The sequence below is a fragment of the Anopheles coustani genome, chromosome 2 (assembly GCF_943734705.1).
Source record: "Anopheles coustani chromosome 2, idAnoCousDA_361_x.2, whole genome shotgun sequence".
Taxonomy (NCBI): Eukaryota; Metazoa; Arthropoda; class Insecta; order Diptera; family Culicidae; genus Anopheles; species Anopheles coustani.
This window is the reverse complement of record NC_071289.1, coordinates 32,143,675-32,167,014: the sequence shown is the minus strand read 5'-3', so window position 1 is coordinate 32,167,014 and position 23,340 is coordinate 32,143,675. Positions and strand designations below refer to the sequence as shown.

At 44.2% G+C, this 23,340-nt stretch overlaps 7 protein-coding genes and 1 pseudogene across 12 annotated transcripts; 4 read left to right on the top strand and 4 right to left on the bottom strand.

Moving 5' to 3' along the window:
* Positions 1 to 439: 439 nt before the first annotated feature.
* On the bottom strand, positions 440 to 1,097 carry LOC131264252 (glycine-rich protein-like). The gene is made up of 3 exons (XM_058266536.1): positions 1,092 to 1,097; positions 722 to 1,024; positions 440 to 637 (listed from the first exon to the last, which is right to left on the bottom strand). Exons 1-3 carry the CDS (start codon positions 1,095 to 1,097, stop codon positions 440 to 442), a joined length of 507 nt encoding a protein of 168 aa, XP_058122519.1.
* On the top strand, positions 1,096 to 2,042 carry LOC131264251 (uncharacterized; annotated as a pseudogene).
* A 32-nt stretch (positions 2,043 to 2,074) lies between these two features.
* Positions 2,075 to 2,911, top strand: LOC131264250 (adult cuticle protein 1-like). The gene is made up of 2 exons (XM_058266535.1): positions 2,075 to 2,079; positions 2,431 to 2,911. Exons 1-2 carry the CDS (start codon positions 2,075 to 2,077, stop codon positions 2,909 to 2,911), a joined length of 486 nt encoding a protein of 161 aa, XP_058122518.1.
* An 853-nt stretch (positions 2,912 to 3,764) lies between these two features.
* On the bottom strand, positions 3,765 to 7,708 carry LOC131264249 (shematrin-like protein 1). The gene is made up of 3 exons (XM_058266534.1): positions 7,703 to 7,708; positions 7,212 to 7,632; positions 3,765 to 4,276 (listed from the first exon to the last, which is right to left on the bottom strand). The coding sequence occupies exons 1-3, from the start codon at positions 7,706 to 7,708 to the stop codon at positions 3,765 to 3,767; spliced, it is 939 nt and encodes a 312-aa protein (XP_058122517.1).
* Positions 7,709 to 8,002: 294 nt separating this feature from the next.
* On the top strand, positions 8,003 to 8,628 carry LOC131264248 (uncharacterized). The gene is made up of 2 exons (XM_058266533.1): positions 8,003 to 8,008; positions 8,068 to 8,628. The coding sequence occupies exons 1-2, from the start codon at positions 8,003 to 8,005 to the stop codon at positions 8,626 to 8,628; spliced, it is 567 nt and encodes a 188-aa protein (XP_058122516.1).
* Positions 8,629 to 11,701: 3,073 nt separating this feature from the next.
* On the bottom strand, positions 11,702 to 18,972 carry LOC131266389 (casein kinase I-like). Of its 6 annotated transcripts, none has more exons than XM_058268891.1 (2): positions 18,922 to 18,972; positions 11,702 to 15,846 (listed from the first exon to the last, which is right to left on the bottom strand). In XM_058268891.1, exon 2 carries the CDS (start codon positions 15,561 to 15,563, stop codon positions 13,974 to 13,976), a length of 1,590 nt encoding a protein of 529 aa, XP_058124874.1. In that variant the 5' UTR covers positions 15,564 to 15,846; positions 18,922 to 18,972; the 3' UTR covers positions 11,702 to 13,973. The 6 variants fall into 6 exon arrangements, with proteins under 6 accessions (XP_058124874.1, XP_058124870.1, XP_058124872.1 ...); XM_058268887.1 differs by having other exon boundaries at positions 18,563 to 18,957; XM_058268889.1 differs by having other exon boundaries at positions 11,702 to 15,843; positions 18,563 to 18,957.
* Positions 18,973 to 21,474: 2,502 nt separating this feature from the next.
* Positions 21,475 to 22,160, top strand: LOC131262705 (putative oligosaccharyltransferase complex subunit CG9662). Its single transcript, XM_058264766.1, has 2 exons — positions 21,475 to 21,720; positions 21,784 to 22,160. The coding sequence occupies exons 1-2, from the start codon at positions 21,579 to 21,581 to the stop codon at positions 22,092 to 22,094; spliced, it is 453 nt and encodes a 150-aa protein (XP_058120749.1). The 5' UTR covers positions 21,475 to 21,578; the 3' UTR covers positions 22,095 to 22,160.
* On the bottom strand, positions 22,115 to 23,212 carry LOC131262704 (calcium and integrin-binding protein 1-like). Its single transcript, XM_058264765.1, has 5 exons — positions 23,026 to 23,212; positions 22,687 to 22,934; positions 22,506 to 22,615; positions 22,356 to 22,447; positions 22,115 to 22,296 (listed from the first exon to the last, which is right to left on the bottom strand). The coding sequence occupies exons 1-5, from the start codon at positions 23,109 to 23,111 to the stop codon at positions 22,275 to 22,277; spliced, it is 558 nt and encodes a 185-aa protein (XP_058120748.1). The 5' UTR covers positions 23,112 to 23,212; the 3' UTR covers positions 22,115 to 22,274.
* Between the last annotated feature and the right edge of the window lie 128 nt (positions 23,213 to 23,340).

Below are 23,340 nucleotides of genomic sequence, written 5' to 3'. Positions count from 1 at the left end.
GAGCGCTAGCAGTTTGATTTCTGGTTCACTTTACACCTGAAGCTATGCAAAGCGCGACGCATGCATTTTTTCGAATAATTGAACGCTATCGGCTAGCTTAAACATAACGGTTTAAACTAATCATGCAGTGAAGGCTGAATCCAGGATAATATACTTTTACACATTGATTAAATTATACTACTCACGATGGACAGCAGGAAAAAATAAGTTTAAACGAAGAAATGAATTTGAAACGCCGAAACGCCTGCAGAGAGTGTAGCTACCGGGCCTCATTTACTCTTTTACTACCCTTTTACCTTTATTACAACTAAAACCATGTTTAAAATGCTCAAAAATGTAGTTTAGCATAGCTTCAACCTGCAATCATTAGAAAATTACACAACAGAGGCAGATGACTTTTTGCTATTGTATTTAATAATTATGTTTACCAACACAACAATTAAGCCACAACCGATTTCTGGTTGACAAGATGACCTGGTAGTGGCGCCACATGAACGGCTCCCGGGTTCGCTGCAACATACTTCGCAGCATGAGCCTGAACCGGGAGGTAGTTGTTATGTCCGTATCCGTATGCATGGCCCAATCCGTATCCGTGTCCAAGACCGTATCCGCCATACAGACCCAGAGGGTTGACCGTCTTCAAAGAGTTGGCGACGTTGGCCTGGACAACAGTTGGGGCATGACCGAATCCATATCCTCCGTACAGACCCAGCGAGTTTACGGTTTTCAGAGTGTTCACATTGGCCTGGACGACGGTGGGAGCATACTTCGATCCGTAATATCCGAGAAGACCGTTATTGTAGGCAGAGTAAGGAAGGGCTGCCGAATACGGGTACGATAATCCATGATCCAGTTCCGAGGAGTATCCCAATCCACTCAAGGGAGAGTAGTGGCCAAGTGCATCGTAACCGTTCAGGCCATAGAGTCCCGTGTTGTAGGAGTACGGAAGGACTGACTGGACGGCGGGAAGATACGATCCATTGGAGAGGGCGGCCAGAGCCAGGACAGCAATTGCGACAAATGCCTAAACAGCAATTTTATAACGTGACTATCATTTAATCCATACGCAAAATTTCTTTTTCGAACCTTACCTTCATGTTTCCAGTAGAGTGAACCGATTGATTGCTTTTGACCGCGGAAAGCTGCTAGTGAACTGTGATTTTGACCCGTGGATCGTCTGCTTTTATAACGAACCGTACGTGACATCGTTTTGAGAGTCCTTGGCGATAAAGTTTTTCTTTCGCTTTACACTTCCGTGAGCAGGTACTATAAAAGACGCGTTCATCAATCCGGTCACCATCAGTTTCTATTCGTAGCTTCCATTGTCACATCATTGTTTTAGATCTAGTTCAAAAATGAAGGTAAATATTTTCAAAAAGAAGTGATCGCTCAATTTCTAATGAACCCACATTGATGTGTTTTAGTTCTTCGTCGCAATCATTGCCCTGGCTTTCGTCGCTATCTCCCAGGCGTCCTACCTTCCATACAACGATGTCCTTTCCTACCAGGGATACAGTTCTGGACTGCCTCTTTCCAAGGTCGTCGTCGATCAATCGTACGGTGTTCCAACAGTAACAGACAAGTACTCCTATCCATCGGTGTACGGATCTTACCCAGCAGTGAAGCAGGTCGTCGGATACCCATCAGTCACCCCAGTCCTTACCTCCAAGGTCGTTGACAACAGCTATGCTCTGGGATACAACAAGTTGGTTGCTCCAGTAGTGGCCACGAAGGTTGTTGACAACAGCTACGCCCTGGGATACAATAAGCTGGTTGCTCCAGTAGTGGCCGCAAAGGTTGTTGATAACAGCTATGACCTGGGATACAACAGCTATGCTCTGGGATATAACAACTATGGCCTGGGATACAACAAGCTGGTATCCCCAGTCGTCGCCAACCAGTACGGTTTGGGATACAACAAGCTGGTGGCTCCGGTTGTCGCCACCAAAGTTGTCGATGATGCACTGTTGAACTACGGAGGCTACGGGCTGGGATACAACAAGTACCTGTCGTCTGCTCCATTTGCCAAATACGTTTTGTAAAATTATTTTCTTCTAATAAACTGGCCCGAATTATGATGTATTGCTTCTAACCAAATACGTAATCGTTTCGAATCTCCTTTAGCTCTCTTATTTTCTTTGTCCGTTCATTCGTCGCGAGGTTTTTGGAAAGGCGTCCGAAGTGAATGCGATCGCTTGCGGTTTCTTCTTCCGTTGTCTTTTGTATCTCATTCAAACGATGGTGTTTCCACATTTAAAAATCGTTTGCTTCATTTGGGTAGATATAAAAAGGCTGCAAGGCTCGTGAATCAATCAGAATAAGAACGATCCTCCACTCGATCACACACCAGCGAGCCCCAAAACAAATCCCAACCCGTAATCATGAAGGTAAGCAAGATTATTCCTGTTTCTCACGACAAACGTTTTCCAGGATAGTTTATTCAATTGGACTCTCTATTCCCAAACAGTGCATCGCAGCTGTAGTCATTGTTGCTCTGGTCGCCTCGGTGCAGGCTGGCGCTGTCTACCCCTCGGTCTACACCGTGCCGCAGACTACCGTGGTCCAGCAGAACGTCGTGCCGAAGTACGTCACTGCCTACCCGGCCGTCACCTACGCCAGCCACGCCGTCGCCCCGGGCGTCTCGTACGCCAGCCATGTCTCTGCTCCGGTGTCCTATGTTGCCCCAGCCTCCTATGCTGCCCCGGTCGCTTATGCCGCCCCGGTCGCTTACGCCGCTCCGACCGCCTATGCCTATGAGCAGGCCCAGTACGTGCCACAGGTGTACGCCCCGGTCCAGAAGGAGGCCTCGTACGTCGCTGCCACCCGTGGAGCCGTCCATGTTGCTCCTCTGGCTGGACACGCCGTCAACCAGAAGTCTCTGAACGTCGAGGCTGCTCCCGGAACGCTGTAAATTGTGATCTTCATGTCGCTTTCCTCCTGGTGTACATACTTTCTCAATAGAATTGATCGTGATGGATAGTCGAAGGAAAATATAATTTTTTTTTACAAAACTTATAATTTATCATGCCTTAATTTTATTTGTTTTCTAAATTTGTCTTTACTTAGTTGATTTGAAACATAAATCAAAATTCGTATGTTAATTAACCCTTTCACTATTTGTCCGTTTGGCGATCGGTAAGGGGCTTAAGTCTTGTATTTTGGAAATAATTGTGTTAGATACGTTTGTTTCCTGACGTCAGCTGTCAAATCAGCTCAGAAAGGATATCTTAACGACAGCAATAAATGAAAAAGAGAATTCGGCGAAAGGATCGATGACCTTAGAGGTCGTCCTTTGAAGGCTGCTTGGAAATAGGGTGTGTTTGGGCTCAATAAGCTCATAGCGGGAACTTATTATTGAAAATGGGTCGTAGTAAAAGTCTTATTCTTGGGTTTAGCTGCAGATAGCAGAACTACACAATTTCTTATTGATATATACTTCGAGCGCATGTTGGGACGAATTCATTTATATTATTTCACTATGTTTTTGATACAAACAAAATAAAAGAAGACGGGGTGAAAGTTAAAGATGTATATAAAAGGGTATAAAAAAGTACAATATTTGTGTTTCTTTTTTATATTTGATTGTGTTGACACTTCTTGTACTCGATAGAGTTTGAATGATATTTTTATATTGTCGAAACCTTTTTCACAACGTAAAGATAGTTATTGAAATAACAGTTCTCAAATAATATTTCCATTGATTTGTTTGCAGTTTTGAACACCCGTTTATTTACACAATATCACATTTTTCAAGACAAAATGGATTAAGCCACAACCGATTTCTGGTTGACAAGATGGCCTGGGAGAGGCGCCACATGGACGGCTCCCGGGTTCGCGGCAACATACTTCGCAGCATGAGCCTGAACCGGGAGGTAGTTGTTGTATCCGTATCCGTATGCCTGGCCCAAACCGTATCCGTGTCCAAGACCGTATCCGCCATACAGACCCAGCGGGTTGAGCGTCTTCAGAGAGTTGGCGACGTTGGCCTGGACGACAGTTGGGGCATGACCGAGTCCATATCCTCCGTACAGACCCAACGAGTTTACGGTTTTCAGAGTGTTCACATTGGCCTGAACGACGGTGGGAGCGTACTTCGATCCGTAATATCCTAGAAGGCCGTTATTGTAGGCAGAGTAAGGAAGGGCTGCCGAATACGGGTACGATAATCCATGATCCAGTTCCGAGGAGTATCCCAATCCACTCAAGGGAGAGTAGTGGCCAAGTGTATCGTAACCGTTCAGGCCATAGAGTCCCGTGTTGTAGGAGTACGGAAGGACTGTCTGGACGGCGGGAAGATACGATCCATTGGAGAGGGCGGCCAGAGCCAGGACAGCAATTGCGACAAATGCCTAAACAGCAATTTTATAACATGACTATCATTTAATCCATACGCAAAATTTCTTTTTCGAACCTTACCTTCATGTTTCCAGTAGAGTGAACCGATCGATTGCTTTTGACCGCGGAAAGCTGCTAGTGAACTGTGATTTTGACCCGTGGATCGTCTGCTTTTATAACGAACCGTACGTGACATCGTTTTGAGAGTCCTTGGCGATAAAGTTTTTCTTTCGCTTTACACTTCCGTGAGCAGGTACTATAAAAGACGCGTTCATCAATCCGGTCACCATCAGTTTCTATTCGTAGCTTCCATTGTCACATCATTGTTTTAGATCTAGTTAAAAAATGAAGGTAAATATTTTCAAAAAGAAGTGATCGCTCAATTTCTAATGAACCCACATTGATGTGTTTTAGTTCTTCGTCGCAATCATTGCCCTGGCTTTCGTCGCTGTCTCCCAGGCGTCCTATCTTCCATACAACGATGTCCTATCCTACCAGCGATACAGTTCTGGACTCCCTCTTTCCAAGGTCGTTGTCGATCAATCGTACGGTCTTCCAGCAGTAGTGGACAAGTACTCCTATCCATCAGTGTACGGATCTTACCCAGCAGTGAAGCAGGTCGTCGGATACCCATCAGTCGCCCCAGTCCTTACCTCCAAGGTTGTTGACAACAGCTATGCTCTGGGATACAACAAGCTGGTGGCTCCAGTAGTGGCCACGAAGGTTGTTGACAACAGCTACGCCCTGGGATACAATAAGCTGGTTGCTCCAGTAGTGGCCACAAAGGTTGTTGATAACAGCTATGACCTGGGATACAACAATTATGCTCTGGGATATAACAACTATGGCCTGGGATACAACAAGCTGGTGTCCCCAGTCGTCGCCAACCAGTACGGTCTGGGATACAACAAGCTGGTGGCTCCGGTTGTCGCCACCAAGGTCGTCGATGATGGACTGTTGAACTACGGAGGCTACGGGCTGGGATACAACAAGTACCTGTCGTCTGCTCCAGTTGCCAAATACGTTTTGTAAAATTATTTTCTTCTAATAAACTGACCCGAATTATGATGTATTGCTTCTAACCAAATACGTAATCGTTTCGAATCTCCTTTAGCTCTCTTATTTTCTTTGTCCGTTCATTCGTCGCGAGGTTTTTGGAAAGGCGTCCGAAGTGAATGCGATCGCTTGCGGTTTCTTCTTCCGTTGTCTTGTGTGTCTTATTCAAACGATGGTGTTTCCACATTTAAAAATCGTTTGCTTCATTTGGGTTGATATAAAAAGGTTGCAAGGCTCGTGAATCAATCAGAATAAGAACGATCCTCCACTAGATCAGACCATCAACCCCCAAAACGAATCCCAAACCGCAATCATGAAGGTAAGAAAGATTATTCCTTTTTCTCACGACAAACGTTTTCCAGGATAGGTTATTCAATTGGACTCTCTATTCCTGAACAGTGCATCGCAGCTGTAGTCATTGTTGCTCTGGTCGCCTCGGTGCAGGGTGGCGCTGTCTACCCCTCGGCCTACACCGTGCCGCAGACTACCGTGGTCCAGCAGAACATCGTGCCGAAGTACGTCACTGCCTACTCTGCCCCGGCCGTCACCTACACCAGCCACGCCGTCGCCCCGGACGTCTCGTACGCCAGCCATGTCTCTGCTCCGGTGTCCTATGTTGCCCCAGCCTCCTATGCTGCCCCGGTCGCTTATGCCGCCCCGGTCGCTTACGCCGCTCCGACCGCCTATGCCTATGAGCAGGCCCAGTACGTGCCACAGGTGTACGCCCCGGTCCAGAAGGAGGCCTCTTACGTCGCTGCCACCCGTGGAGCCGTCCATGTTGCTCCTCTTGCAGGACACGCCGTCAACCAGAAGTCCCTGAACGTTGAGGCTGCTCCCGGAACGCTTTAAATTGTGATCTTCATGTCGCTTTCCCCCTGGTGTACATACTTTCTCAATAGAATTGATTTTTACAAAACTTAATTTATCGTGCCTTAATTTTATTTGTTTTCTAAATTTGTCTTTACTTATTTGATTTGAAATTCAAATCAAAATTCGTATGTTAATTAACCCATTCACTATTTGTCCGTTTGGCGATCGATAGGGGCCTTAAGTCTTGTATTTGGAAATAATTGTGTTAGAAACACTTTTGTTTCCTGACGTCAGCTGTCAAATCAGCTCAGAAAGGATTGCTTAACGACAGGAATAAACGAAAAAGAGAATTCGGCGAAAGGATCGATGACCTTAGAGGTCGTCCTTTGGAGGCTGCTAGAAAATAGGGTGTGTTTGGGCTCAATAAACTCATAGCGTGAAAACGAATCGTACTAAACGTCTTATTCTTGGGTTTAGCTGCAGATAGCAGTACTACACAATTTCTTATTGATGTATACTTCGAACGCATGTTGGGACGAATTCATACATATTATTTCGCTATGTTTTTGATACAAACAAAATAAAAGAAGACGGGGTGAAAGTTAAAGATGTATATAAAAGGGTATAAAAAAGCACAATATTTGTGTTTCTTTTTTATATTTGATTGTGTTGACACTTCTTGTACTCGATAGAGTTTGAATGATATTTTTATATAGTCGAAACCTTTTTCACAACGTAAAGATAGTTATTGAAATAACAGTTCTCAAATAAGATATCCATTGATATGTTTGCAGTTTTGAACACCTTTCTATTTCCACAATATCACATTTTTCAAGGCACAATGGGTTAAGCCACAATCGATTTCTGGTTGACAAGATGGCCTGGCAGTGGCGCCACATGGACGGCTCCCGGGTTCGCGGCAACATACTTCGCAGCATGAGCCTGAACCGGGAGGTAGTTGTTATATCCGTATCCGTATGCATGGCCCAATCCGTATCCGTGTCCAAGACCGTATCCGCCATACAGACCCAGAGGGTTGACCGTCTTCAGAGAGCTGGCGACGTTGGCCTGGACGACAGTTGGGGCATGACCGAGTCCATATCCTCCGTACAGACCCAGCGAGTTTACGGTTTTCAGAGTGTTCACATTGGCCTGGACGACAGTGGGAGCGTACTTCGATCCGTAATATCCGAGAAGGCCGTTATTGTAGGCAGAGTAAGGAAGGGCGGCCGAGTACGGGTACGATAATCCATGATCCAGTTCCGAGGAGTATCCCAATCCACTTAAGGGAGAGTAGTGGCCAAGTGCATCGTAACCGTTCAGGCCATAGAGTCCCGTGTTGTAGGAGTACGGAAGGACTGACTGGACGGCGGGAAGATACGATCCGTTACAGTAGGCCACCAGAGCCATAGTGACGATTGCGACGAAACTCTGAAAAATATTTGAAGAATTGACAAGTAGCACCTGACCTGCAAAGCTGAACCTCATCACTTAAACTAACCTTCATGGTTATGGTTGAATGAATTAAACCGTTTGCAATTATTTCACGACTGAAGCACCGCTGGAACTGTGTCTTTCGATTGCACGATCACCGGCTTTTATAAGCCACAAAAATAGAGCGTGCTACCAGGAAATCCTTGATGGATTAGATTGGTCTTTCACTTAAAAAAATACATAACCACTTCGCTGGACACTGCCGTAGATAATTGTCGGTATAAAAGGTGGCATTAGATGGCAACTAATCTTCAGTGTACTCTTCGTGCTTGATATCGTATAACAACAAATTGTGCTTTAGTTCAGAATGAAGGTAACATTTTAAATTCAGCTAAAACTTTTGCAGGTTATTTTATGAAGCTCCTTTTTCAGCTTTTCGTTGCAATAATTGGCCTGGCCTTCGCCGCGGTTTCCCAGGCGTCCTATCTTCCATACAACGATGTCCTATCCTACCAGCGATACAGTTCTGGACTCCCTCTTTCCAAGGTCGTTGTCGATCAATCGTACGGTCTTCCAGCAGTAGTGGACAAGTACTCCTATCCATCAGTGTACGGATCTTACCCAGCAGTGAAGCAGGTCGTCGGATACCCATCAGTCGCCCCAGTCCTTACCTCCAAGGTTGTTGACAACAGCTATGCCCTGGGATACAACAAGCTGGTGGCTCCAGTAGTGGCCACGAAGGTTGTTGACAACAGCTACGCCCTGGGATACAATAAGCTGGTTGCTCCAGTAGTGGCCACAAAGGTTGTTGATAACAGCTATGACCTGGGATACAACAACTATGCTCTGGGATATAACAACTATGGCCTGGGATACAACAAGCTGGTGGCTCCAGTTGTTGCCACCAAACTCGTCGATGATGGACTGTTGAACTACGGAGGCTACGGACTGGGATACAACAAGTATCTTCCAGCAACTAAGTACGTTGTGTAATTTTGAACTTCGTTTTACTAAATCTTGTGATACTCCAACGGATAGACATCGAATGCATGAACTTTTATTCTTTATCTCTTTCATTTTTTCTGGTTTTATTTACTTGTATATAAACTGAAATTAAATAAACCATAGTATTCTTTTCATGTCATAACTGACCGCAGGGCTTATGATCTTTGTGCTATAAGATATAAATTTATAGTTCCTACATGTTGTACCATAGCGCATTGGGTTCGTTTGGCTAAGATTCGCATTACCTTTGTGGAAATAGGACATGGTCTTACGCAGAAATGGGATCAGACTATAGGTCAAACGTACTTTTACTTGATTAATGTTTTTTTATTAATTCAGCAACTAAATTCACGTTCTCTTGGAAAATTTCCAGACCCCAATCTTTTTTTATGAACACTTACTCGTTATTTTTTACATCGAAGAATTGATGAAAAAGTGTATCCTGGTGTGCTGGATGATCGACGTTTTAGAAGGTTCGAATGGCTACGTTAAATTGCAGGGCTGCCCATAATACTGACCATGCTTCGACTATGTATTTTCCGATAAGCTTTTTAAATCTACTCGCTTGCCCTAATAGTTACATCTCATAAGTTGTTTTGATCATATCTCATATTCATTCTTAGTATATGCCAGTTCTGTGCGGTAATATTCGTAATGAAGGTTTCTTTTAATAACTGCTATGCTTTTTTGTCGGACAAGTACGTTAATTTCCCTTTTGTAACGCTTTTATTATTCTATCATAACGTTTTTATATTAAATTTACTTACACTGTTCTTTTTATATAAGTATAATTTTTTATCATACGTCGCCATCAGAAGAGAAGGTTTGTGTCAACCATATGCTTATAAAGAAATATAATATTATATTCAATTTCGTGAATCACGTGGGAGTAAAGTGAGAACCTAAATGAAGAGTTTTTCGCTTGCCTTGAAATGAACAACGAATGTTATAAGTACCTGAATATCACACATTTGCCTCTGAAATATGTTATATTGAACCATTTTCATATCTATGTTTTAATATGCAGCTTTTTGTTCCTTACTGTGCAATAGCTAGCAATATTAGGAATCCAATTGAAACATTTGTTGTTTACGGTGTTATCACGGTTTATTTCGACTATGCAGTTTTGTTTGTGATCCACCCAATAAGAATGTATCAGGATTCGCAATAGTTATCTGGTCAGGAATCCGAAGCTGGCTTAGCACTAGAGGTTTTCGTTCGCTGTACAGTGCTTACTGCTGTGATGATAATATTTGATTAAATGTAAGTGGTTCTTCCTTGATCTTTTCCTAATTTTTGGCATATGCAACAAGAAGTACGTCATAACAAAAATTGCAAGAAAGTCGAACAAAGAAAATAGTAAAGCAGCTGGGTAAAGAAATAGAGAACAACCACACCTCGAAAGACATAATCCATCATTCAAGTAGATCGTCCGGTTGATCTGATATTAAATTAGATAGTAGGAATACATAGTTTAATTGGCCAAATCTTCCACCACAGCTCCCTCCCGATGATCCTTATTTCGGTGATGGTTTTTAAATGCTCTATCCATCTACTACATAAACAAAAAATCAAAAGAAAAATAAAACATAAACAATTGTCATGGATTTCCGTTTTTCATAGTTTATTCCGTTCATTCATTTTTAGCATAACTTCCATTCTGTGTTTCCATCTGCGCATTAGTTGCTCTCATTCCTTCCAAGTCCTTCTTCCACAGAGCCTTTGCCCCCCAACACGGGCGGCCGTAGGCAGCAGGGATGTGATGTTTACACGACGAACTTGAACATCCTGCACCGTTTTTAGTTTTGTTATTTTCCTTCTTCCATCGCTCTCCTACTCTCTCTGTATCGTTCCTTTGCATCCCTTTCCAACCACGGAGTAGTATTTTTGATACATCTCCTTTTCTTTGCATTCATAAGCCGGTCCCATTTTTTTTTGTTTTGTTTTTGCTATTGCCCCAAAAGCGCAATATTCAAGGATCTGTCCCATTTGTTTTGTATTTCACGATGATTACTAATTACTAATATTCTTAAATGTCGTTATTCTTCTGCCCCCGTCCTGATCGCATGTTCACACACATGTCCTCCCCCTTTCCCGCCAATCTTGATCATATGGTAGGATGGGAGGAGAGGATGTGATCACTCAAACACTCGATAGCTCGTTCATTTCGGTTTTCGCACATACAAGACACGCACACACACACTCACACACATTAGCATGCAGGCACACATACAGACATACATTCTTCCCTCGCTTAAGTCATTGCACATTCACTCTGTCGTTCGCTCTGTCGCACAGTGTAGTGTTACATATTTGTGTTTTGTTTAGCATTAAAGGGTTTTGTCTATTTCTGTTGCAATTGTTTTTCCTCGCTTTTTCCAGCTCATTTAACTGCTCATTGTTGCTTGTTTGTTTGCTGCTGCTATTTGTTTGCTTCGTTTTGTTCACTCCAACGTTCTTCTGCCTACTCATTACTTTATATGTTTTAATCATATTATGTTAGTCCTGTGCCGCCGCGAATTAATCCATTGTTTAGTAGCATTGATTTTTGTTTCAAATGTTATTCTATCTTTTTCGCTCCCACCATACCTATATATGCTACTTAACGTACCCGCGAAAACTTCCGCCATGCGTGCGTGACAGGAGCTCACAAAAACATAAAAAAAACTTTTATGATCCTCGTTGGTTGCAATATCCCCATCCAAGTGTGTCGGTTTTTTCATAGATCTTTTCTGTTTCACAATACGCTATGCTCCCTTCTTCTATTCCAAACATTTTCCGCCTGCTTGATTGCATTGCAACTCGACACGAGGGAACAATCATTCAAAATTCTGTAGTAGTAATAGTTGTTTTGCAATAATAGTAGTTGTTGTAGTAGTAATAGTTATTCAGTACGATACTATATTACGTTTTAGCTGAATAGTTCTAGTGTGTAATCCATATTTCCCCTTCCGCTTTCATTGTATTTTTGTGTTTACCCTCCTTTTTTACAGTACAACTTCTTGCGATTTCAAATCAATTTGCATTTTTTCCTCTCACCTCTCACCTCTGTTATTTTTCATTTTTTCACATTCATCATGCTCTAGCTGTTTTTGTTGTATCGGCATTTAAAACTAGACAAATTATAGATGAATGAAAGAAAGGTTCAAAAAAATGCAGCTAGTATGCCACTGCTTTGCTACAAATTCGTCCAATACCCATTTTTCGCTCCCGGACAGACAGATTAAATGTGCCACCCAATGCTCATTATAGCCGCCTACGCTTTCCATTGCTCGTTTCTTATCATCGCTAAAGCCAATCAATGATCTGCACGGAACCCTTTACCACCGCCGTTTGGCTTATGGGAATTGGCGAGTAGTGGTGTTGATGATCCTCGTTTTTTTATTCTTTTCCATTTTTTTAGTCAAATGTTAAACGAGATGCAATTACGTGTCATATATCTTCTAGGTTAGTCGATTTTATTTAGTTGCATTTGCCCTTGTTGTGTATCTTATCACGCGCCCTCTTTTTGCACTAAATTCTAAGCACTTTCTCTTCAATCGATTCTTCAAAGCAGAAAAAACACACTCTCTACATTACCTGGTTTTCCACCACTTATATATGAAGTGTAAACTATCATTACTAGTTATCGATAAGGACCGGAAAAAGGAGCTGGCACGGGTGTGTGTATGAATGTGTATGTGTACGTACGTTACTCTCTTCCCAACTACCAAGTTCTTTAAGAACTTTCAATACACACACACACACACACACACACACATACACAAACACCATACCATGCGCTTCCAGGTTAATCCTTCGAAATCATGTCGCTACCCATTGCATCATTTTAACTAGTTTCTTCCTATTACTGTACGATGGTCGATAATTGTTGTGTCGCTTTTCCTTGTATCCTTATATTTCTACAAAGACAATATTACTGCCTGTGTTGTTTGACCCACTACTAATTCATCACTCATATCATATTTGCCTAACTATGTTCCCTTTTCCTGCAGCGAAGGGGGTTTTGGGGGATGTTCATACTTCAACCACGCACATGCCGTACGAAGTCTGCCCCCGCAGCTCTGGTGTGCTTCGATTTGCACAAACCCGTGCACGCGCTCACACACCCAGAGGCACTGTTTGAGAGTTGTAATGGATAATTATAAAAAAAAAATAAAGAAGATATAAGAGAAGGGATATGCCTCCGCCACAGTTCGTCTATCGTCAGCATTACAAAAGGTTGATTTAAATTAGTTCTTTTAAAATCCGATCCTCCTACAACAAATCTTACATGGAAGAATGGTTGCGACAGTTTGAGGGGAATCGTTTCAAATTTCCTTTTTTCCACTCTGAGCGCGAGCAGACGCGACTAACGCTAACATGGTGTTCCTTACACAAGGATGCTGAAATCGACACATACAGCATAGGAACACACATCCAGACAAATATACATACACACACAAACCCACCACACATAGACATAGTACAAAACAAAAATTGATGTTTTCTCATGCGAACGAGTTCTTTTTTTCCTTCAAGTTGATCGATCTATCGATGTTTCCCCCCGATTAACAAACATTTTAGAAACGTTTTACTATCGCCGGCGGTAACGCACTTGAGTTGAATCATTACTAAACGTCACCTACGTATATCCTGTACGTTTTACGGATAGGAGATCGGAGAATGTTGCGACACGGCCGAGATGATATTCGCGTCTTCCGTCTTTCCGTTTCTGCAAGCACACGCGTTTATGCATACATAGCTATTACTTTATAACTACTATATATACTATAAATCTACTGCGTTCTACCATACTCCGTGCGCTCGGTACATTCCTTTCCTAATTTCCGTTTCGTATCTCGGAGGAGCAGGAGCAGGAATCTAACAAAACAAAACGAAACACAAAACTGCATTCGTTGGTCGTTACAAAATGGTTGTCTCTAACCTTTCCCCTTTTCCGGCGATATTGCCGGCCGTCCAAAGTCAAGTCCACCATCCATCTAGCCTAACAACTAAACCACACGCATGCTCGAACGATAGATGACCACATCCACAAGTCCTTTTTTTCTGCTAAACGCGATCTATCTACTGGTTCCCTTTTTCGATGTGGCCCGTTTTGGCTACTTATAGTTTAATGGACAGTATGTGTGTGTGTGTTGATTGGAAATTCCTCACTCATAAAGATTTAAAAAATGAGCGGAGTGCCGCGGTAAGATAGATTTCGTAATTCACAACTAAACAAAAAGATATAGCGTGCGTTTCTGTGTATGTGTGGTGGTGTTTGAACTATGAGTAATGTGGAAAAACGAAAAAAAGAATGTGTGATAGAAAACTAAAGAGACAATTTAATATTATTCCGCGTTTCGGGCGTCCAAATTTTGTCCACGCAGACGGATCGACGATCTGCGTTCGGGTGTATCGTGCCGCGAGAAGGAAGCAGCTACCACCGGGTCCGTGTTATCGTTGTTGTTGTTGTGAGCCGACGGTTGACCGCCCATGGTTGGCGGCGGGCCTCCCCCACCGACCATCATGCCTCCACCCTGCTGCTGCTGTTGCTGTTGTACACTTCCTCCAGCGCCCGGCGGCGGCGGTTGTCCCTTTTGCAGCTCTGTCCGAATGAAATGTTGCAGCAGATGGCGGGTCTGGGGTGACATTTCCTTGTTTTTGTCAGCGGCGGCCGCTGCTGCCGCTGCCGCAGCCGCTGCGGCACTATTGGCGGCGGATCCGGGATGACTGCCAACGAGGGCTGGTCCACCACCACCCGGCATCGAACCGACACCGACTGCGACTCCTCCCATGCCGCTGCTGTTGTTGGCATTGTTGGCATTATTCATTCCACCGGGCACGATCGAACCGACGCCGCCACCACCGGCTCCCCCCTTAGATGGTGTCGTTACCGAGGCCGTATTTGTGATCGCTTTCTGCTGTTGCGGTTGTCCGACTGCTTGCTGCTGATTCTGTTGCTGCTGTTGCTGCTGCTGCTCGTTTTGGGTCGCGCTGGGCGTTCGGCTCTGACCGCGCTTCATGCTGGTGAACGCGTTCAGGTTCGGCCGTCCAAACTTGAGCATATTCCAGTCGAACACATAGTCATAGACGAAGCCCTGCCGGTGGAAGAGCGTGCGGAACAGTTTGCGCAGGTAGCAGTAGTCCGGTCGCTGAATAAAGTCCATGTGGCGACAGTACGCGAGGTAGAGGCTGAATTCGCGCGGGAAGCCCTTGCACAGCTCCTCGACGGGCGTGGACAGCTTCTTCTCCGAAATGCGCTCGTACTTCTGGCGCTTGTTCGCCGCCTTCAGGCCCTGCCACGGCAGCGTGCCGAGATTGAAGTACATCAGCACGTACCCGAGCGACTCGAGGTCGTCCCGGCGAGACTGCTCGATGCCGAGATGTGTGTTGATCGACGCGTACCGGGCCGTGCCAGTGAGGTTTTTGTTTTCCCGGTACGGTATGTGCGACATGCTGCGCGAATCTTTGTACTTCTTCGCCAGCCCAAAGTCGATGATGTACACCAGGTTGCCCTTTTTGCCCAGACCCATCAGAAAGTTGTCCGGCTTGATGTCGCGGTGGATGAAGCTGCGCGAGTGTATGAAATCGATGCGGGAAATCATCTGGTCGGCCAGCAGCAACACCGTTTTCAGCGTGAAGCGGCGCGAGCAAAAGTTGAACAAGTCCTCCAGCGACGGTCCCAGTAGCTCCATCACCATCACGTTATAGTCACCCTCCGAGCCGCACCACTTGATCGTCGGGATGCCGACCGCCCCCTGGAGCATTTTGTAGAACTTGCTCTCGATGTGCAGCTGCGGGTGCTTGGTTTTGATGCACTCCAGCTTGATCGCAACCTCCTCGCCGGTGGAAATGTTCGTGCCCAAATAGATGTCACCGAAAGAACCGGAACCAATCTTCCGCCCAAGTCGGTATTTGTTGCCAACGCGTAACTCCATCGTGTGGCGTTTTTGTGTGGGACACGACGACAACGACGACGCTAGATGTCCTCCTTCACCTCGAGCTGCTACACAAACTGTCCGTCTCTCTTACTTTCGTCAGCTAGTCCCTCCGACAGTTTGCTCCTGCCGACGACGTCTTCGTCCACCTCCGCCACCAACACCTCCTCCTCCGTTCTTCGTAGCGATTGGCCGTTCCCTCCTTCGTACTGCACCACCTCAAGCGTCCTATCACTTCTCGTCTACCTGCCACACGATGGACGGGTCTCTTCTGTCACTGCTGCTAATGTTGGTCCACCCAAGAGTTCACACACCAGATGAGTTGCCAGCATAAACCGAAAAAGAAAGAAACATAAATATGAAAATTAGATCATATTTGCGCGATTTTCGAGCAGGAGACAACCACACGGACGAACGATTGACCTAGTGAGGAAAACTACATTTCCAAAATTTCTCTCCCTCTTACATATTGGACTTTGGCGTAGTTTGTACTTGACTAATGTGCGTGAGCGTGTATGTTGTTGGCGGAGCAATTTATGCAACGGAGAAGTAAGGCTAGGACGACAGAACCATCGTTACCATGGCAACAATGATGGTGTGCGCCTGCTATGGAGCAGTGTATATTCGATGCTGCATTTCTTCAGCTGGCGATTGGAAGACGATGGAGCTTAGGGGGTTGCTATTTGCCAGACACATCAAGCTGGGCAGGCAGATGGTAATTTGTAACTGGGTGAAGACGGTGAATTTTCTTTCCCCTGCACTGTGTTTGTGTGGGGGGAGGACGACCTCCATGGCAAAACAACCCAGCACAGGCAGCACATTGCTTTGGCACACATTCTTCGCCACAGCATCGTCGTGTCATTGCAATACGATTGAAAACTGCATAAACGCCACAATCTCAACACACGTGCGGATCATAGAGCCCCTCCTCTGCTCCTACACTATATTGGCCTTGTCTCCAGCGTTTTCCCTTCTTCTCTCCCTCTTTCTACAACATCACCGTTTGCGTTACGAGACGTGTGCGAATGGGCGAGAAAAACATGTTCCACATAGAATAAGTTTTCCACGAGCCAGAGCACAATGTATAACAGATGGTAAATACACTGGTGTTATTACTTGCAGTGCTTATCTCGCTCGATTTCATGGTACACTTGCAAGCTCTCTTTTACCTTCCCTCGGATCTTGGCAATGTGTTATGGAAAGAAAGAAGATCAAAGGCATTTTTTTTTCTTTATATGTGAATTTTGCACCATAGCAGAAACTAACGGATGAAAACTGTAAAGTACGAGACAACACACATTTCAACCCCGAACCCTGACTCACGGGGTGAGCGTTTGTGTGTGTGTGTGTATGTGAGAATTGTAGCTGAATAACATAAAGCAAACGTGTCTCAAGGAAACCATGGGACGGATTTTACACAATCTTCCCATGCACATTGCGACGAATGCGTGAATAATGCGTAAGTGCATGGGGATTTCCTCTGAGTGTGGTAGTGTGCGACAGGACTTGCGTTATCATACATGCAATCACTACCATCCTGTATGGCAGAGGAGATGGTGGGAGGGGGCGGGGGGAGCTTCCTATATCCATTGGAATACATTGGCTGCAATAAAAATCTTTTCAATTAAATGATACCACTAATTACTGGTAGATGGTTCCGTTTTTCTTCTCCTAAGCGCACCTGAATTACACGACCTAACCTCACACTCAACCTTAATAAACGTCACACATTTAGTAAACTTTTGGGCTAGACTGCTTTCCGAAAAGGGCTTAGGACGAAAAGATGGAACAAATTGACTCAATATCAGCATGGCATCACGCAGGGCAAATTTCTTTCTTCGTTTCGTCACCCTGGAGAGAATCGTTCAGATGGAAACTTTAGTGCAACAGAAACAAACCACAAACTATGTTTGCTATTGTTTGTTGTACCCAGGTTGTGGGTGATTGGTGGTGGTATGGGAGAGCAACAACACCCGGAAACCCTTTGAATTTCTTCCTGCATCACAAGCACACGCTCACACACACTCGCACAATTGCTACACAAAAAACCAGTTAGTTGTGGACGTTCGCGGGGAACGGGGAAGTTATTCGACCGCCACCAGGGCACCTTAAGAACGCGCAGGCAGATGAATCAATCAGTCCCTAATAACTTCTCGCGATGCCCGTTTCTTCTGCACCTTGCCACAAACGTGCGGGGTAACTTGACACGGGGTGTACAGCACCAACACACGCAACGATAGGAGCACACATTCCGGTACGTAACTTCTCTTTGGTTACGGTTCAGAGGAATCAACAATATGCTTTTTTGTTGTTTTTTCTTTTACATCTAACCCTCTTGTTCCTTGCTTTCCAAAACACTGTTTTTTATCGTTCAGTTGGTTGGGAAAAAGGTTAACGATGCAACACAGTTCACAGATTGCTTTTCGTAACCTTTCGCCGCAGCAGCTTTACAGGAAGGGAAAAAAGTGCGAATATAGAAATAATTTTCCACAGGACACAAGCTCTTCGGACGAAACGATTGGCTTCCTTTTGTGCGCCCGGAGCTGAAAGCATAACTTCCAAATGGCGAGCACCGTAACAAAGGAGGAAGAAACTTCTTTAGGTAAATGCCCGTTCCCGGAAAGGACGAGGACAGCCGACAAGTGCAAGCAACTGTAAAAAGTCATGGCAAATGGCAACACAAACACGTTTCCAGCGCAAAGGTTCTGGACATGGCCGCTCTGATGATGATTGCCTAACACGCAGGAAAACGGACGAACACAACTTTGCGATTGTTCTGTCGCCTATTGTGCATGACTACCACACACGACGATCGGTGTGAATCAGCAGAAGCACCACGATGGTGCAAAAGGGCAAAAAAACAACGAGGCAAAGGCGGAAAGAGAATCTTTTGCTTCATTGCACGGAATTTAACACACAATTTTACGCGAAAAAGAAACCTAATGCAGAGTTCACTTGGACCGAAGGAAAGATTTTGTGTTAGCTGGCATTTTGTTCACCTCCACTTTTGCTGCTTGTCAATTGATGGCCGTCGCTAGGCAAACTTGTTCAGATTCAATAAATGCGAAAAAACAGCGAGGCGGCAGGCTGGCGACTATATTCCGCTCCGTAAAATCACGTACACTCTCGGTCCTCCACTTTGCTACTCGTTTGTCCTTCCAATTTTCGCGTGGTTCATCAGCGTATCTGACACAAGGTTACCACCATTTTTCCCTCGAGCTATGCGACCAAGACGGAGACGGAAAGAAACACTCGCCACGGCGAAAAAGTGCGTTCAGCGATGATGGATATGTGATGACGATGGTGAGACCACCATTCTTGGTAATTCTTTCGTGCCCGTGCTTCACTTTATGCTCACCACACAACAGCAACTCACAACGGAAATCGGACCGCAGGCTGAGCTGAAATGCTACTAATACGTAGTAGTTGGCAGAATCGGGACTCGGAAGATTCGAAGATTCGATCCCTAGATGGATTCTAAAGATTCGAATCCCTTTTGACAGATTCGAATCCCATTTGACGGATTCTAAAGATTCGAATCCCTTTTGACGGATTCTAAAGATTTGATTCGATTGGGACTCGAATCAGATTTGATTTGTTTGGGATTCGAATCTGTTTTGATTTGTTTGGGATTCGAATCTGATTTGATTTGTTTAGGACTCGAATCTGTTTTGATTTTTTTGGGACTCGATTTGATTCGAAACGACTGTTTCTTGGATTGGGATTCGGATTTGGGGATTCGGTTTACCCACCACTAGAATAAAGCTCAAAGACAATTATCAGACAGGTCGCAGCATACCATGTAACGAGCCGAAAGCCGTGGGAAAATTGTTGACAGTTGGTTAAAATTTTGTTTACTTCTCACGAACAGCGAAGAAAGTGGGGTAAAACTGCAAATGCAGAAAACACAAACAGTGATGAATATCAAGGTGTATAAATTAGAAGGTGAAGTTAACAAAATGATAAGCCACAAGTGACATTCTATAGATGAGCACAAACACAATAAGTTACCACACAGAAAAAAGGATATATGGCCTTAGCAGCCGGTCCTTTAACATTAATAGAGGTCTATGTCACCAGATTAGCTTGCGAACGCCCAGGAAGCTGGATTCAATAGCCCTACTGGTGTAAATCCTCGACGAAGAAGAAGAAGAAGAAAACTGCAAATTTGGTATGTTCCATCAACAGAACAAAGAGTTGAGGCGTTCGAAATATGTTCTGGAGGAAGACTGGGTATAAGGCAGACCAACACCGCGTGACTACATTAGGCGTACCATACCAAAAAACTGGTACGCTCCAAGTGTCAAACCAGCCAACCCAGAAGTGCTGGGTTGCATTTGGTATGGTACGCTGGAGCTCGACCGTACCAAGTTTTTGGTATGGTTCGAATCCCTTTTGCCTAATGTAGTCACGCGGACACACTTCATTTCGGCAATCACAGCGAGCAAAAGGATCTATATCACATGATTTCACACAGAAGAGCAGTTTCTATCCGCAGGTCCATGGATACTGTGATCTAGAATTACCAACTACCTATTTCGCGAAGATTTTACCGGAGATCTCCCATAAGTATGCTGGAAATTTTTGTAAACACTTTTTTAACCAACTGTCACAAATATGGCGGAGCAAAAAACAGCTTTGACCCGACCTGTATGTTAATTGCCCGGTTGACAGAAATTGAAATTGTTGCTGGTACTATGTAGTTCCAGCAAGAGTCCCAGCAATCTGCCATGGAAAACTTCCCACTAGGCAAAAACTTGCATGCTAACTCCTAATTTTGTGTCACCTCGATTTTGCCCATACAAAATTGAGGAGTTTTGAGGAGTTTTGAGGAGTTTGAGCCACGGGCTTATGAGCGTGTGTGAGTGAGAACGTACAGCTCAGATCTATGCATGTGTTGGTGCGAACCATGGAATGTATGTATGTAGTAGTGATAAATGGTTTCTTTCGCTTGATTTCGCAAAATAAAAATGTCAGGCTCAAATTGGAAAAATTATGAAATATTTATTTTACACTCAAAAAATGTTTTAAACACTTTTTACAAATACTCACGTATAATTCTCTAGGAAGTAGAAGAATTCACGGGAACTGCTTATCGTTTCGGGTGTATGAAACTTCCGGACACAATAAGCCATCGCAAACAAGCACTCGTCTATCCGGCGGGTCGATTTGATTGTAATCGTCTAAAACTGGAGTGAGATTTCATTACGCTGCAACTGGTACGAAATGAATATCGGCATGCTTGTGCTTACCCTTTTTAACAAGGCCAGGATTGGCGACAGCCGGAACTTCCGACTCCGACTTTACTGCTTCGGATGTAGTTTCCCCGGTCGCTTTGTTGGCTTCCTGAGATACTGCTTTATTCCTTACTTTTTCTGTTGAGTGTCCATCCATCGAGCCGAAGATAACAATGTTCTGGAATCACTAAGAGAAATTAAAGACCAGGAGAAACTAAAACAATTACCACGATTAGATTTGCGTTCGCGTGTGTTCAACTCACTTCTTGTTGTGATACTGATCCGGCTTCTCGAACTTGTCATTTGCTCACTGACTTTCTTTCCACGCACGGTTCCACTAACACAGAGAAATTTTTGAATCGCTGTGTCCAAACACGGGAACTTACCTTTATACCACCCGGGTTGGATCCAACAGAACGTTGATTTATACAGATGAGCGGGACAGACGATGACGAGCTACACGCTAAAAAGAGATGGCATACTCGACATCTTGTGTGCAAAGACCGAAGTATGGGCCAAGAGGGATCGGGGGTGGGAAAACTTGTATGGTAACGGCTAAATTGACTAGTGGGTTGCTGGTACTACATGACAGCTGCAAAAAATTTGAATTTTTGTCAACCGGGTGTCTTTGATCGCTTTTGCTTTCTTCAAAACTTGCATTGCTGTCGTGGTCTGACAGCTCTTGTTGACAGTACAGCAAAGAGGTGTAGCATCACCAGTCGCATCAACAACCCAAGTTCAGCAAAAGACCTTTAGAGGAGATTTAATTTCGTGAAAAATGATTGAAACTCTGTACAGTATACCGTTCTACCTGTTCGAGGTACCGAACCTCAAACTCAAACGACCAACATGGCTACAACAGCCCTCGGCAATGACTGTGTTTTCATTTGTGTTACTCTCGTATTTCCTCGTTACCGGAGGTTTGTTTTCTAGCTACGAATGATTCCGCCGGCGAAATTGATTGATGTGTATTTTTTTTGTAGGTATTATTTATGATGTTATTGTCGAGCCACCGAGTGTTGGATCCACAACCGACGAGCATGGCCATTCGCGGCCGGTTGCTTTCATGCCATACCGGGTGAACGGACAGTACATCATGGAAGGTCTGGCGAGCAGTTTCCTGTTCACTATCGGAAGCCTAGGATTTATCATCATGGATCAGACACACACGCCGGGAAAACCGAAGCTGAATAAGATTCTCCTCATCGCTATGGGCTTTATCTTCATTACGGTGTCCTTTTTCACGACGTGGATTTTCATGCGCATGAAGCTGCCTGGTTACTTGCAGCCATAAACAACTCAATCCTGTAATTCGTACGCTAGTCGTGCTTCGAAATAATAAATACAATTTTATTATGAAATGATGCGCTCGAAAACTTAAATTACATCACGAGTTGGGTTAATCGATTTTTTCTAGTTGCGTTTTTGGATAATACGGATGGTTGGAGATTTTTCCTCTTCGTTTTCTTACAACCTACAGTCGAATGCGGAAGGAGCTGTAAGCAAAAAAGGTAACAGTAAGTTTTGGACTCGTGAAAGATAATGCTTAGCTTACTTAATGAAATCCGACGATTTATCGATGATATGTTCAAATTCAGCAAACGACAAAGCTCCATCATCATCCAAATCCGCCTCCTCGAGAATATTCTGAGAAATCAAGCATATGAGAAACGTACAAGGCATTTGAGTAGACTTTTTAGCTTACGTTTATGAGTTGGTCGATGTCGTTGTGCCCAAGGTCTGAATTGTAAGCCACCAGCCGTTGTATGACTTGTTTCAGGTCGTTTCTCCCAATCATATCATCTCCATCGAAATCTGAAAACAAATATACTGTTCAGATTGAGCGAGAACAATGCACGAAGTTAATACTCCACTACTCCACTTACCGTAAATCCGGAAGGCGTGTTCTGCTTTAACCGATTTCGGCGCAGCATCGGAAAAGACGGACATCATGTCGAGAAAATCTTCGAAAGTAATGTCCCCATCGTTACTGGAACTAAACACTTTGCAGATGCGATCACCGAAGGGATTGGCCTTCAGCTCCGGGTACTCAAGGACTTTACTCATAGACAGCTTCGCATTTTTGTTGTGTCCAACTTTCTCTGGGGCAAGATTTTTAAACTTCTTATGAGCACTGTCCACGAAGATTCCAAGTGGTATAGAAAAGGAAGAAAAGGAAAGTTATACGAACAGTTCTTAAATGTCTGCAACACAACAGCACTTACTAGAGAATCTCTTTCTTCGTAAAGTATGTCAGGTCTTCGTAGTCTTGAAGCTCGTCTTCACTGAACTGGCTCTTTACTTGCCCCATTGTAATGGGATTGCGACCGTTTTTTGAGGGTAAGAATAGTTAAATCCTCTAGAGAAGTGTTTTTTTCGATAAAATTACAATGGAAAAGTTGTTTTGGTCAGAGATACTTTGTTGAGATTGACATTTAGTAAACAAGGCACCGGGTGAAAATAAATATGCAATGTTGAGAAAGGATTATTTTTTGCGCAATATATTTGTTGGTTTTTTTTTAATGGAGAACAAAAAACGA

Coding starts and splice junctions, on each gene's coding strand:
- LOC131264252 (XM_058266536.1), bottom strand. Junction 638..721: donor ATGTGAACACTCTGAAAACC/GTAAACTCGCTG, acceptor AACTCTTTGAAG/ACGGTCAACCCTCTGGGTCT.
- LOC131262705 (XM_058264766.1), top strand. CDS start 21,579: ATGATTGAAACTCTGTACAGTATACCGTTCTACCTGTTCGAGGTACCG. Junction 21,721..21,783: donor GTATTTCCTCGTTACCGGAG/GTTTGTTTTCTA, acceptor TTTTTTTTGTAG/GTATTATTTATGATGTTATT.
- LOC131262704 (XM_058264765.1), bottom strand. CDS start 23,111: ATGGGGCAAGTAAAGAGCCAGTTCAGTGAAGACGAGCTTCAAGACTAC. Junction 22,616..22,686: donor ACACGCCTTCCGGATTTACG/GTAAGTGGAGTA, acceptor ATTTGTTTTCAG/ATTTCGATGGAGATGATATG. Junction 22,448..22,505: donor ACATCGACCAACTCATAAAC/GTAAGCTAAAAA, acceptor TTGATTTCTCAG/AATATTCTCGAGGAGGCGGA.
- LOC131264249 (XM_058266534.1), bottom strand. Junction 4,277..7,211: donor GGGTCTGTATGGCGGATACG/GTCTTGGACACG, acceptor CCGTCCAGACAG/TCCTTCCGTACTCCTACAAC.
- LOC131266389 (XM_058268891.1), bottom strand. CDS start 15,563: ATGGAGTTACGCGTTGGCAACAAATACCGACTTGGGCGGAAGATTGGT.